General features: G+C 53.4%; 1 protein-coding gene across 2 annotated transcripts in view; it reads left to right on the top strand.

The window, feature by feature from the left end:
- Positions 1–6,159: 6,159 nt before the first annotated feature.
- OTOF (otoferlin) overlaps positions 6,160–15,329 on the top strand; it is a gene marked incomplete at both ends in the record, with an annotated part of 61,573 nt that continues 52,403 nt past the window's right edge. For both annotated transcript variants that reach the window (XM_084285059.1, XM_084285058.1), the window contains 3 exons: positions 6,160–6,238; positions 8,105–8,163; positions 11,548–11,636. In XM_084285059.1, coding sequence (XP_084141185.1) covers positions 6,160–6,238; positions 8,105–8,163; positions 11,548–11,636 — 227 coding nt within the window. The remainder of the gene's footprint in view (positions 6,239–8,104; positions 8,164–11,547; positions 11,637–15,329) is intronic.

Here is a 15,329-nt window from a genome sequence, read left to right as displayed (position 1 = left end):
GGTGGTGGTTCCTGGGCTGTGCAGGGTGATGGGTTTTCCGCGCCTGCGTGGGAAATGCCTGCTTGGATTTCCCCTGCTGAGCATCCTTCCTCGCCCCCCCGGGTCACCAGGACACGGTGGCGGGGTGTGGAGGCAGGGAAGGGCTGCACGCACCCATCTCTACCACTTTTTTCCGCCCACAAAGCCATTTTTGGGAAGGTCCCCGAGCCCTTTGCGTGCTCACAATCCAGTTATCATTGATAATAATTGTTCAAAAAGTGTGTTTTATCCAAAGGGCCCGTAGGATTCCCTGTGTGTTCACCCAGAAGATGGAAATGCATCCTCTACATCCTCGCCCCCCCCCTGCAGCTCGCTGCTACATCCGTGTGCCACCAGTGCTCCCAAAAACCCCATTTCTCAGGGCCAGGAGAAGCCACTTCTTTCCCCAGGCTCTGCACAGGACCTGAAATCAGGCTTTCAGGTGGCGCACAGCACCTCTTGCTGCACACAGAGCAGCTTTTCCAGGAAAACCCTTCCCGATCTGCACGCCGAAACCAATTCCTTCGCTCTTTGAGCACGACGCAGCACCACAGCTCTGCTCATTAAGGACCCAGCTGAGTTTTCACACTGTTTTTTCTCCCTGTTGCGTGGATGCTGCTTGCCCTGGAGGGGGCTTTTCCTCGTTTGTTTTTTTTTGCCTGCACTTTGCTGTTTGCCAGAGCAGCCAGGACAAAAGGACCGGGAGAGATGCGGCAGCAAATCTGCTCCAGGATTAAAGCGCCGAGAGTCCTTCAGCCACAAGGGGCTGCCCACAGGGTGCTGGGGCACAGAATGATGCTCTCAAACGAGCAGGGGAAGATTATTTATATATATTTGTACGTATCCTACAGCCATGGCTGTGTCTAGAAGGGAGACGTGCTCAGGGAGCAGCAGCACGTCGATGCCAGCCGGGCACGGAGCCCTGCTAGCCAGAGATTGTGGGCAGGGGGCACATAGGGGAGGATGCCAGGGGGTTTTGGGGCATCCTGCAGTGATTTGGACAAGCCCTGGCTGCAGCTGCAGGATTTACTCCTAAAAAACAAAGGGAGAGGTGGAAGAGAGCAAGAGAAGATGAGGAGAAGCCACCTGGGGATGGGAAGGGGACAGGGGGCAGGGGGAGGACAAGCAGGAGCTCGGTGCTGCTGGCAGGGGTGAGGGATGTTTAGGATCTGTTAGGAAAAGCCCCCAATCTCCCCCCAGGACCCGGCAGTGTTTCAGCAGGGAGCACAGCCCCTGCCAAAGGATCCACGGGGGGTGCAGGATCCACGGGGGGTGCAGTCCTTACCCACCGCAGGTGCCCCCAGCCCGGCCTGGATCCCTCCCGTTCTGCCCTGAAAGGTCACAAACACCATCACCAGGCAACGGGGGGAGCCCAGCACCGTCCCCCAAACCTTCCTGCACCCCCCTGGCACCACTGCCTGCACCCCCCCACCAACCCCTGCACCCCCTCAACCCACCCTCTGCAGGAAAAGCCCCCATATTTCCATTTTTTATGTTTTTGTTTTATTTTATTTTATTTTATTTTATTTTATTTTATTTTATTTTATTTTATTTTATTTTATTTTATTTTATTCTATTTTATTTTATTTATTTATTTTGCAGGGGGGGGTTGTTTTGCTTTAGGCAGCTCCTTTGTGAAAGGGGGAACCCTGGGCTCTTTTCCTGCCCCAGGAAGATAACTGGGGACCTGTCCCCAAAAACTTTGGGAAAGGTGAATCGCCTACGTGGAACCAGTGCAGACAATGATTACACGCACAGACAGAGGCAGATTTGGTTAAAATAATTGAAAAATCCCATTAGGCTTGCAAGGATGAGTGCGCAAGCTGGGGGACATGCGGGAATTGGAGGGGCCGGTCTTTATTTGCATCTTGATCTGATAGGTCTGAGATATTGCAAATAAAAAATAAATAAATTTAATTTAATTTATTAAAAAATAGAAGAGAAAGAAAAGAAAAAGAAAAGAAAAGAAAACAGAAATCCAGAGGCCTTCCAGCACCTGCATTGTGCTAGGATTTGCAGCTCTGGCTCCGGAGATGTCCTGGCCACCTCTCCTGGCCAGAGCACGACCCAAATGCTTGAGGTCTTGTGGCCGTCTTCTCTGGTTCCCAGTGAACTGTGGATTCATCCAGCACGGGACTGGTGGGAAGAGGGGACGGCTCGATCCACCCCATAGGAGTTTTCTACAGAAAACCTCGTGGAAAAGCACCGCGCGTCCCCACAGCCGGCCCCTCTGCAGGGCGCACGGGTTAGGAAAGCTGGGGTTGGTTAGTTGTGCTGAATCTCAGAAAATGGGAAAGCCTCCATATCCGAATCTGTAAAAAAATAAAAGACAAAAGGAAAAAATAAAAGACAAAAGGAAAATCTCCCCACGGAGGGAGCTGCTGCAGTGCTGCCAAGTACCAGAACAGGGGCGAGCAGCCGCGGGTGCAGCCGGCGGTGCCGGAGAGGGCCCCGGAGCTGTGACACAGGTGAAAAAGTGGCTGACGTTAACCACGAGCAGGCTGAGGCTACAAAGGGGCTGACACCACGAGCGCTGCGCTCACCAGCAGCTTTCCAGCAGCAGTCACCAGGGCAGAAACCTCACGGCTTGGAGATGGAGCTGGGCTTTGGGAGGAGCGCTGCTGCGCCAGGGCGCTGCGGTCTCAGGGCTGCCAAACCCCGGCTGAGGGCACGAGGACTGAAGCCCCCGTGGGACAAACGGGGGCTGGGGGTCCCTGCGCGCACCCAGGGCAGCTCAGATCTGCAAGGAGAAGCCAGGCAGAAGCTCCAGCTCCTCCGGAGACCAGCAGGATCTTGTCATCACCACACTGGATGGGGAGGTGCAGGGCTCCTCTCCAGGCAGGATGCTCACTCTGGAGGATCTGACTTACACAGGGAAGTTTCCTCCTTCCTTAGCAAGCCCTTGCGTTTGCTCACACTCCTGATTTATGTACAGAAACTGCTTCCACAGCATTTTTTCCCTTTTCTTCTGAGCCCAGCACGCACATGCAGAGCCGCCCACCGCAGCACTCCGAGCTGCAGATGATGCCACGGGGCGGCGTTACCCCACAAAGCCTCGCTGCATCCCAAAAAAACCCTGCAAAATGAAAGAGACTCGGTGCAGGGGGGGGCGACAGCTGGTGCAGAGAGACCTGAAGCAAACGAGTCGGGTTTGGGAAGAGCTGGAAGGGGGGAAAAACAGTCTGTGAGCAGCGTGGAGATGGCCCGAGGGAGGTCTGAGCGGCACAAGGGTCGCTGCTGCTCCTTGGTGGCCTGTCCCCAGCAGCAGCAGGTGATGGAGAAGCAGTTGGGGTTGCTGCTCCCGTTCTTTGGGGTTTGGGATGTTGGGCTGTGGCTGGTGGAGATGAGAAGGGTGCCCCAGGTTTTGAAGCTGAGGATGCTGCTGAGTTCTGCAGTGCTTCGGCGATGGAATAAAGAGCCCCCTGGAATAAAATCACCCCCTGGAAAATGAAATCCTCGCCATCCTCGCACACAGCTGCTTCTTGAGCCCCCTGATAAAGATCCTGGGTGTGTTAAATGCCAAATTCCTGCTCCCAAAGGTTCAGGGAGCAGCTCTCCCCAAGCTGCTCGCAGGGCAGAGGCAACAAAAAGGATTCGCTCAGGCATCCTTCAGGGCTTTCTAGCAATCAGAAGGAGATTTGGAGGGGATTATTTGGCAGAGATTGCTCCTGCCTGTCCCAGAGGTTCCTGGTTCCCAGCTCAGCCCCCAGCCCCTCTCCGGCTCTCCGAGGAGCTGGCGCTGCCCACAAAAAGCAGGGGAAAGAAAAAGATGGAAACTTTCTGCAATTAATATAAAGGATCTCGGCGGTTTGACAAATGGGGAGGCTGATGTGATTGCTCCGAACGTAGGAGGAGAAGAGCTGGAAAAAAAAAAATAATAGAGAAAAAGAGTTAAGAAGAGAAAATTTCATTAATTTTGGACGCGAAGTCCTGTAGCATCATCATAAAGCCATTGTTTTTGGGGATGGATGATTGGATTGGGCTAATTTTGATGGGATGCTGGTGCTGTGGGGGGTGCATGCAGAGGGTCCAGCTAAGGCCGGATCCTTTCCATGGCAAGCCGTGCTTTCCCCCTTGCCTTTGGTGCAAACCCGTAGTAAATAGGAACAACCAGCAGTGATTCAGAGGTGGGTGTGTGGTTTTGTTCACATGCAGCGATGTGAAAATCGCAGAGAAAACCGAGGTTTGTGTTTATGAAGGGCATTTTCTCACCTCGCTCTGCTGATGGCAGCCAGCTGGGGGAACGCTTCGGGCGCGCCATGCGTCGTCGGGGACCCGTGTGCTGGCTCGGCTTGAAATTGGGATCCTGTGTTGTTCCTGCTCACCTTCATTACCCCATTTAATTGTGTAATGGGTAGATAAATCACCAGCGGGGCAGGTGGAGACCTTCTCCATCTAAAAAAAAAAAAGCACCGAGCTTCTTTAGCTACGAGCAAACACCAGCAGATTTTGTGCAGGGATGTGAGCAGGGGCGCAGCTCCATCCAGAAACCCCATGGGGGGTATTTGCACACCCTTGGGGCTCCTACAGACCCCAACCCCTGGGATGGCTGGGGCTGGGGGCACCCCTGGGTGCCCCTGTCCCCCCCCTGCCCCAGCAGGGTGCCCAGCCCCACGGCCCTGGGCTTGGGGAGCTCTCCAAGGAGCAGCCCCTGGCCCCTCTCCACGGAGAGCAGCAGGGGAGAGCCAAGCACCTGTGGGGTAAACTCGTGCCAAAAGCCACGAGAGCTCCTCTGGACGATCAGGATAAACCTCAGCAAAACCCTCGCTGCCCCCAGCCTCCAGCATTTTAGCAAGAACGAAGGCAGAGGGGGGGGAAAGGGGCTGCAAAAGCAGCAGCTCTGCCCAGAAGGACCAAAAAGGATCCAAAAAAATGCTGTTGGATGGAACCAGGCGCCCTATTTCCAGGGCTTTATTACCCATTTATGAAGGCTGCACCCTCGCTTGCCTCTTTTTGATGCCACCAAAGCTTGCCTCTTTTTGATGCCACCAAAGCCCTCCTGGGCTCGCTCTCCACCCCAGGAGTGTTTTTCTGGGAAGTGTCCAAGCAGGAAAGCAAAACCCGTGAGGCTCGCAGCTCCAAAGGGCACATTTCAGGCTCCGAGCAGAGCGTTTGTGAGCAACCCTACAAGACGTGACCCTCCCCAGGCCGAGCCCACATTTTTAAAGCTGTCATTTTTATCTTGACCCCCCTACTTGGAGGCTGCGGAGCGCTGCAGGAGCTCGCAGCATCTCCAACCGCTGGCCCCAACCCGGACCAGCTGAAGGGTTGAGGTCCAGCACCCCTACTGCTGCCCCTGGGGGGGTGCTCTGAGCCTGGCCCCCCACCCAAATAAGGGGCTGGCACAGGCTGGGGATGGATCTGAGCCCCCCCATCGCTTGCTCCCCACCCCAGGAGATGCGGAGAGCAGCGGGGTCCCCACGCACCCCATGTCCCCGTGGTGCTCCTGGGTGGTGGGACATGAGCTCAGGTCCCCCCAGGCACCACGTCCCCCCCCCATGACATGCCTGGGGGGGGACACACACCTTTATCCCCCCCCCCCAGCCAGCAGCACACCCGGGGAGGTGCCTCGCAGCCGGGGGGAACCCTGCCTCAGTTTCCCCACTGATATGGGGAGGGTCTGGGGGGTGGTTCCTTCACCCCCCCCCCCCCCTCTTTTTTTTAACCACCTCCAGCCCCGGGGAGGGGCGGGCGGGCAGGCGGGGCCGCTGCCGAAGAAGGGATTAATTCGGCGCTGGGGAGGGAGAGGGGGGCACCGCGCACCGGGCACCGCGCACAGCCCCGGGCGCATCTTCTAGGGGCGCATCTCCGCGCACAGCCCCGCGCATCTCGGGGCGCATCTCCCGGTGGAGAGCCCCGGGCGCATCTCGGGGCGCATCTCGGGGCGCATCTCCTGCTGGAGAGCCCCGGGCGCATCTCGGGGCGCATCTCCCCGCACATCCCCGCGCATCTCCGGGCGCATCTCCCCGCGCAGAGCCTTGCGCCCCGCTCCGCACCCCGCGCATCTCATCTCCGGGCGCATCTCTCGCTGGAGAGCCCCGCGCATCTCATCTCCGGGCGCATCTCCGGGCGCATCTCCCCGCATCTCCACGCATCTCTCCGGGCGCATCTCCGGGTGCATCCCCCCCTGCTCCTCACCCCATGGCTCTGCAGCTCCAGCTCCGCACCGTCTCCGGCCTCCGCGGCAGAGCCGACCGCATCGCCAAGGCGGCTTTCCGAGGTAATGGGGAGGGGGCTGCGGGAGGCGGAGTTGGAAAATTTGGGGAGGGGTGGGGTGGGGGTGGCCCCGCGGTGGGCTGTGCCCGGCTGCCCCCTCCCTGCCTCAGTTTCCCCGTCGTGGGTGCACCAAGGGGGTCGCCCAGCCCTCCCCGAGTTGCCCCCTCCCCATCCCTGCTGCTTTGGGGAGGGGGATTTGTGCAGGGGGGAAGTCCTAGGGAGGTGAACCCCACTTCCCAGGGGACGGCTGGGGGGGAATTGGGCCCCTTTTAGGGTCAGGGCTGCACTTTGGGTGGCAAAACGGTGCCACCAGGGCAGTGTCACCAGAAGGGCTGGGAGAGGAACTCGCCTGGCTCCAGGACCCGCTGTGAGCTGGGATTTCTTTTGAGGCTGCAGTTTTGGTTCTGCTCCGGTCCCTTCCAGCCCCAAAACCTTCCCGGGGGGGGGGCTGCAAAAGGATCCAAACCTCCCCAGGGCTCCGTGCCCTCAGCACAGCCTCTCCTGCCCCGTCCCTTCCTCAGGGGTAACCCTTGGGAACAGGTTGCACCCAGCCCCAAATCCTACCCCAAAATACTCGTGGTCCCCAAAGGGGGGACAAGAGGAGACCGCTCGGTGCCTGCCCTGCACCCAGGGGTGTCCAGGGGGAGATGCTGGGGGTGTTTGAGCTCCCCTCGTGGTCATTTCTCGGTGGGCTTTGTGGATGCTCGCCCCCTGAGAATTTGGGATCGATGTGGAGCTGGGTGGTGACATGGGGATGGTGATTGGTGTCCTGCGCTGGGATGGGGCCAGCGATGTTGGTGCTGCCCCAAAAGAGGGGCCGGGGGCTGCTCCTTGGAGAGCTCCCCGAGCCCAGGGACATCGAGTGGGCACCCTGCTGGGGAAGGGGGGGGGACGGGAGCACCCAAGGGTGCCCCCAGCCTCAACCATTCTGCGGTTCTGTGCCCCTAAAGTCAGCCCTGGGGTGGGCAGCAGGGTTTGGTGCCCAAGACTTGAGGGAAGAGTCTCGTGCCACTCTCCGTTGACTCGACGGGCAGCGTTAGACCCCAATTTTTGTAGGGAAGGAGTTAAGGAAGGAGCTGGAGCCGGTTTGAGAGCTCTGAAATGCTGCTCGGCTCCAGCTCGAGGGGGAGATTAATGAGATTAATAAATCACAGCTCTGATAAACGGGCTCCGATCAGGGTCCTGGGGGACCGGGGTGTGTGAGCCCCTTTTGGGGTCCGGCTCCTGGTGGCCCCATCCCTGGTCCTGCGGGTGGAGCTGGCTGGTGTGAGCTCCCCGAGAAAATCCCACGTTTTTGGGTGGGAAGCTTTGTGGCAGGGGACTTTGGAGGGTGGTTTGGGATGTGTGCTGCACCTTCTGGCTCTGCTTCCAGCACCCTCAAAGGGATTTTCTGCCTCTCCTTGGGGAATGATTAAATCCAAAAGGGCTCAGCTATGGGATGGGGCATTCCCTGCAAAGAGCCGTGCCCCCAGGATGCCTCAATTTTGGTAAAATGAAGTCGGAGACGCGGTGGGAGGGGGTGCCCTGGCCTCCAGGGGCTGTCTGCGCCCAAAGCGCCCGCCCTGAGCCGGTTTTAATTACCTGGGAAGTTAAAAAAAAAATCAATTTGATTCAGTGAGATACTCTTAGCATTTTCCTAACACCACAGGAGGCAACGTTATGAAGAAGATATTAATTAGAAATATTGCTGTGGGGGTGAGGTTATCCCACGAGGGCAGCCAAAAGCTCCAGGCTGGGGCTCCTGGGACGTGGTTTTGTGGGTGAGGGGCAGGACCTGGTGGTCTCAGAGGGCTTTTGAACCTAAAATATCTACGATCTACGAGGCGATCTACGTCGCCCTGCTCACAACCAACCCGTGTCTCCTCTGCAGGGCTCTCCTTCTACACCCGAGTGCTGGAAAGCTGCGAGGACGAGGCCAGGTTTGAGGAGGTAAGAGGAGACGTGCCTGCCTCCTGCTCTGTCTCCCCTGCCCGCTTTGCCTCGCTGTGACCGATTTTCCACAAAAATACCCCTTTTCCTAGGGGATCATAGGGATTCCCACGGCACCAATACCTCTTTGCAAGGAAAAAGGGGGAAAAAAGCAATTATGGGTGAAAAACTCAAATTTAAGTGTCTTGGCACCATCTTTACGAGCTCCAGCATTTCTCTGGTGGGTGCTGAAGGATCTCATGGACCTCAGGACCCCGTTTTGCTGGGGCTGGGGGTGTCGGGGGTGTGGGACCTGCAGCTCTTCCCATGGCGTGGATGCTCCTGGGAGCGTGGCACGAAACAACCCCTGTTGTTGGCACTGAGGTTTCGGGAAATAATACTGCAGCAAAATATGCTATAGGTGCAGTCTTGTTTCCTCCCACCCCATTAAATCCTTAATTACTCGTGCTGATGAAGCAATGGCCAGGGCAGGAACGTGGACGTTGGAGCCAACGAGGGGGTCCTGGGCTGCCCCCAGCAATTAGCTGATGGGATAGTCCAGGAGAGGAATATTTCCATACACAAATGACAAGTAATTAACAAGCCCAGGTGATATATATATTTTTTTTTAATTTAATTTTTATTATTGCCTCACTGCAGCACCCCAAATTCCCCCCCCCACCAGGAGCCTTCGTGGGGAAACAAAGCTCACAGCAGCTTCCCTGCCCCTGATCGGCATTCGCGAGATCCCACCACCAGGCTGGGTTTGGGCTGCCCCAGTGGTTCCCATTTGTTTGTTTTCCTCCCGTTTCCTTTTTTTTCAATTATTTTTATTCACGGCTTAATGAATTATGCAGAACCTGTGCCTTCCAGGAGCCTGGGGGAGCAAAGCTGCTGACTATTGCAGGGGGTGGCCGCGGCGCCGTGGCTGCTGCACATAACCAGGAACAGCAGCATCACATCCCATGTGCACCCTGAGTGGTTTCTCCTCCAAAGGGAGAAGAAAAAAACACCTTTTTATTTATTTTTTATTATTTCCTTTTATTTTTTCCCCTTTTGTTAATAAAACAGATAAAACTGACCCAGCAGACATCACTCGCTCAGCTTTGCGCAGGGCTTTTAATAAGACTTTTAGCAATAAACCCACAAGGAGGACAACCTGCCAGCCAAAAGGGGAAGGAAGGGGTGCAAGGAAAGCAGGGGGGGCTCGGGGGACAGTCCCACCTCGGGGAGGTGCCACGGTGAAGGATGGTGGGGATGGTGTGCTCTGGGTCCGTGTTAATGGGGTCTGCTCATGGGGCTGGGAGCAGGGGGCAGCCCGTCCCCATATCCCACCTGCAGGTTCAGAAATTTATTTCTGCAGGACAGAAATAAATTATTTACTACTGAAGGTAACCAGCTGCAGAAGCCACTTATCTGGAAGGGTAATTAATTGCTGATTGAATTCTGGTGCGCCTTTTTTTTTTTTTTCCCATTAGGAATTTATTATGACCGAGGCACAGGGCGTCTCAAATTAGGAGCCTCTGAGTAAAACACGAAAATCCATGGCCTGGGTTGTATTAGAGGTCAGTGAGTGACCCTAATAATCCTTTCCAGGCTTAAAAAATAATAATAATCAAAAGGTTTTCCTTAGGTTTAGAGCACAGCATCCTCGGGGGAGTGATGGCCATGATTTGCTGCGGGATGCCCCAGGGCATGGGATGGTGCATCTGTAGGATAGGAGGGAGCAGGGCTGGGTACCCCAAATCACTTGTATGGGTTTTCCATGCTCTGGGGTAGAGCCAGGAGGAGAAGGAGTGCGGATGGGCAGGGTTTGGGATGTCCACGTGCTTGAAAACGTGGCACAGCTATTTGCAGCCTGGGATCTGGTGATGTTCCTTGTCCTGCTGGTGTTTTTTTGGGGGGTTGTGGGCAACATCCAGAGCAAGGTGCTCGCCTTTACTGAATTGCATTCCCCAGGGTTTCAGGCAGTGGATGGGGGTCCCTGTGGGAACAGCCTGCAGAGCTGGGCACACGTTTGCTTCTTCTCCCGAGGCTGGAGACCTCTTCCAGCACACAGCACAGCGCCGTGGTGTGCACCAGGGCACGAATAATGCTGGGAAGAGGAGTGAAGCCACGGAGAGCAGCGGATTGGGGCTGTTCCCTGTGTTTTGCTGCTCTCCCAGGTGCAGGGCTTTGGGTTTTGCTCGCTGGCTGTGGTGTTAACGGCCCCAAACAGGCTTTGAGGCACGGTGGGTGCCAGAGCCCTGGCACAGGTCCTGGGCACGGGGCCTTGCTCCCCATCCCTGTGGGAAGCAAAGCGATGTCGTGAGGCCATTTCTATTTATTTTTTTTTTTCCTATTTCCAGATGTTTTTATATTCGCTTCCTTGACTCACTGCAGGAAGCATAAAAGGGAAGAAATTAGCTTCAGAAATAAGTGTTGGAGTATTTCTGAAGAGTCACAAACGCCTTCCTGTGAAGCTGCTTGGCCAGCACTTTCCCTCCTGGGCTCTGAATGCAGCCCTGCAGCGGTGTGGGGCTTGGTCCCCTTGCCACTTCCCCGTGTCCCCAAGGCACCAAGAGCATCTCGGATGGGGCTTTGCTCAGACACAGAAGGCTGCAAGGGATCCGAGACCTGGAAAATGAGGGAAGCTCGGGTGGTTTGGCTTGGCAGGGTGATTCCTTGGCTTGGGGAGGAAAAGAAGGAAAAAAAAATTGAAACCCAAATTTATCTTTATCTTTATCTTTAACTTTAACTTTAACTTTAACTTTAACTTTAACTTTATCATCTTACCTTTACCTTTACCTTTACCTTTACCTTTACCTTTACCTTTACCTTTATCTATCTTATCTTTATAGATATAGATACAGATATCTATATATCTGTATATCTATATACCTATATCTAATCTATATAGATAGATATAGATATCTATATATCTGTATATCTATATCTATATATCTATATCACATAGATATATAGATATTATTTATATATCTGCATATCTCTGTATCTATCTTTGTATAGATAGATAGATATAGATATTTATAGATATCTATACCTATAGATAGATATCTATAGATACCTATATCTATAGATATATATATACCTATATATATATCTGTACAGATATAGGTACAGATTAGATTATAAGTATAGATATAGATATAGATATAGATATAGATATAGATATAGATATAGATATAGATATAGATATAGATATAGATATAGATATAGATATAGATATAGATATAAATTTGGCACCAGGACATATGGTTGGCAAGACTCTGGTGAGACAGCCCTGCCTTTTTCTGGGCAGAAGGGTTGCTCAGCATCCCCCCATGGCCCTCCCAGCCCCATCCTCATCACCCCTGCCACCTCTCCCCGTCCCCAGCCTGACGTCTCCCCGTCCTTCCTCCCCAGACCTTCCGCTGGCCGGTTGCGAGCAACATCGATGGGAACGAGATCCTGGAGGTCCAGGTCTTCAACTACAGCAAGGTGTTCACCAACAGGTGAGAGCGGGGCTGCCCTTCCCTCCCTCCATCCTGCTCGAGCTTCCCTCTTGGGTTTGGGGACCGGAGGGTGAGGTTGGTGATGCCTCCTGGGTTGGGCAAGGAAGCCCAGACCCAACGTTTTGTGAAATAACACAGTTTGTGAGTGCACCCAACAGTTTATTTGTGGTCACTGCCACGTCTACAGCATGGTTTTGTGAAGGTGCTGACACCTATTTCAATGCCCTTTGCATGTGTTTAAGAGAAAATTAAATCTTTTATTAAATTAACAAGGTGGATGTCGATATCTCAAAGCAGTTCTCCAGCTCTGCAAATTCTGCGATTGTTTGTTTATCTTATTCTTTCATTTTTTCTTACTATTTATTGCAATTTGTTCTCACCTGGGTATGGTTGTTGCCAGGACTTATGCATTATGTGCAATGTTATGACAGTTTTTTGAAGGTTTATTCCAGCTAAAATTTTGCCCACACGTTGATAATGAACGCAAGAGAGGAGAAGTTTGTCCCTTCTGTCAAATTAGTGTTTTTCATACCATTTTCCATGCTGTCACTGCAAAAATATGCGAGCATTTCACAAAAACACGACTGATGCGAATTGTCCTGCAGAACATTTACACTGACGTTATAGGGGGAAGAAAACAACAAAAAAAAGATGATTTTTTTCAAGATTTGCAGACTGCATTAACAGGCAGCCAAGGAGAGGTTCTGCAGGGCTCGTCCTGCTGCTGTGCCCATCCCATAGCCAGGCCCTTTCTTCTCCCACGAGCTTTGGCTTCGGAAATAGGAGCCAGGACTTCACAGGGAGCCTGGGAATGGGATGAAGAAGAAGGTTTGAGAACTGGAGGGTGGAAGAAAGGGAGCTGGTTGACGTGCAGGTGCTGTGGTGGTGCCCACAGGCAGGGCAGTCACCGTGAATCCATTGGGGTGCATTGGGGCAGTGGGGCCAGGCGCTGAGCCCCCCCTTACTGGGAGGTGTCACCCAGCCGTGGTGTGTCCTGGGGTTTGCTGTCACTCCCAACCCTTTCTCCCTGGTTCCTTGTCTTTACAAACCCCTCTGCAGCCAAGGAAGGGCTTGGGCTCGTGGCTGGATGTTGGATGTTGCGGTTGGTTTGCCTGTGGTTGGACGTTGGTTGGGTCTGGCTCTCCGGAGGAACACACGCTGCTGTAGGGATTTGTTGCAGCAAAAAAACTGTGGCAAACATTTCTGCTCTGAAAACAAAGTGTTTTCTCCAGCTGGGGCTCAGTGGGGTCGCCAGAACATCTCCCAGATGCACACAAATGTTCACGCAAAAGCTTGTTTCACAGCCCAAAAACGAGGGGACAGATGGTGTGCAGGGCAGGAGTGTTAAATAGGCACAATTAAAAAAAATGAGGAAAAAAAAAAAAAAAAAGATTAGCTACCTTCATCTTGCTTTTAAGTCGGAGCTTGAGCAGCAGGAGAGTTGAAAAACTTGTGTCATTCAAGGAGCCCCCAGGGGGTGGTGGCTGGGCTTTGGGGGGGAAGCTTGGCTGATGGAAGGGGACAGGGCTTGTGGGGAGATCCCAGCTCAGCGTGGTGTGAGCCACTTCGAGCCACGTTCAGACCACTTACTGAAGGCACCTACGGTGAGATGGTGGAGCTGGAGAGGTCTCCGAGCTCCTGAGAGATGCTCAGAGGACACGTGTGAACGCCTTTGTCCCCTGGGTACTGCCACTGCCAGCTTGCTCCAGCCTGGAGACAGAGGATGGGAAGGGACGGGGCATCCTCCAGCCTGAAAAAAATCCCAGTTGAAAGATGCACAAAGGAGTAAAAAGTGCAATATATGTGTCTGAAAACGAAGGACTGTTGCTGTTCCTCTGTGGGTCCTGGGCAGTGGAAAAGCCAGGGCATGGCAGCGGGCTGCACTGATTAAAGACAGAGCCAGCAATCACTTGGGTAATTCCTTCCTCTCCCTAGGTGACCAAATTCTCTTAGAAATCTCCAAATACCCAACACAAAATAAATATACCCCAGCAGTGCAACCGAATTACTTGAAATTACTTTTTTCTCCCTTTGCCACACTGCTTATACAGGAGGTTGGCTGCCTCAGCCAGCCGAGAGCCACTTGCACTGCTAGGATGACATTCAATTTTATCATTCCCATCACTTTGGTTATTTTCCTAGGTTTGCTTTTGGTTTCTGCACACACCTATCAGCCTTACTTTCAGCAGCACCTTCACCTTCACCCCTTGCTGCTCTGCAGTGAGCAGGGATCTGACCCCAGTTTCCACCACCTCAGCCCCCTTGGCACAGAGAAAGCCCCACGCTGTGCTCCGTGCCCCAGGGACTCACAAATCGGGACTCAGGGGTTCCCATCGTGGTGCTACAGCCCACAAAACCAGGAGCATCTCTGCCTGCTTCTTGGCAGGCATTTTCATCCCTTGAAAGCTCTCGTGCCTTTGTAGTCAGAGCATCCCTCCGCCTTGCTTTTGAGAAGGCTGCTCCTGTGTTTTTTTTTTCCTTTTTTACCATCCCCAATCGTCTTTGCAGCTCATTATCCCACCAGTGTTCAGTTTTCCTCCTCCGAAGCACAGGCTGGGCACACCTTACCCACCTCCCTCCTCCCTTCGTGCAGCCAGGCAGTAATTGCTTCGTTATGCTCCACGGTGCAAATTCCTGCAGGGCTGTGGATGCACCAGCTTTTTGGAGCTGTTCCCAGGAGTGCAGACCAGCCTGAGGTGTGGGTACTGCTTCTTGAAGGTGTTTTTGGCCCGTGAGTGCCCGTTTGGGCTGGTTCGGGCACGTTGTGAGGTCCTCACCACCCTGCAGGGCTGCCTCTGCTCCCTGGTGATTGAGTGCTCGTTATCTGGAAATTGTTTTCTAAGTTATTTTTACATGCCAGTCACTGATGTAGTAGTCATCGGGGTTTAATAGCAAAATTGCACTATATTGCTGCCATTCAGCGATGACTATCAAGTGATACCCTATTTTTAGAGTTTCTCCATTAATCTGCTCTTGTTAGTGTGTAGCATCGATAGCAGGCACAGTAAAACCAAACATTTTGTTGGAACCTATTCCTTTCACGCAGTTTCCAAAAAAAATGACTCTGAAGAAGCACACTGAGCTTGTTTTGACACGCTCCATCTCCTCATAAACCTGCCTCGAATGTCACTGATTACATTCCAGTTTTTAATTGCATTTTTGTTGAATCCTATACAAGATTTTCTATGATTTTCCTAGGATGGCTGCCAGGTGAGCCAGGCTTTCTCCATTCACCCCGAGCGAACACTTTGCTGTGCCGGGCTTTCTCTGTTATTCCAACTTCATTACAAATGCTATCAGCAGATCAGGGGCAGCCAGCTTGTGTGTGATGATTACCCACAAACTACCCCTGGAACAATGCACAGAAATATTTATCCAGCATCTTTGCCTGCTTTATATCACAATGGGCTGGAACAGCAGCTACTGCCCCTGTTTTTGGGCTGCATTTGCCTTCAAAAGTGGAGCTTATTGGCCCCAGTACTGCTGGGGCCAGAGGCCAGGTGGAGGATGCTTTTGTCCTGCTGTGGTCCTGGGGTGGGTGCTGGGAGCATCCTGACACCGTCAGGGGCAGGTAATTGGGAAGATGCTCTGTGGCAGAGCATCCCCAGCTCCCTGCAGCAGCTTTCCAGACTTTAATTACCTGCTCCCTGCTAAATTAAAAAGCACTTCAGGTTGGAAACAGTTTCCTCGTGC

The sequence above is a fragment of the Netta rufina genome (genome assembly GCF_964035555.1).
Source record: "Netta rufina genome assembly, chromosome: 3".
Taxonomy (NCBI): Eukaryota; Metazoa; Chordata; class Aves; order Anseriformes; family Anatidae; genus Netta; species Netta rufina.
This window is presented reverse-complemented; position numbering and strand designations above follow the sequence as displayed.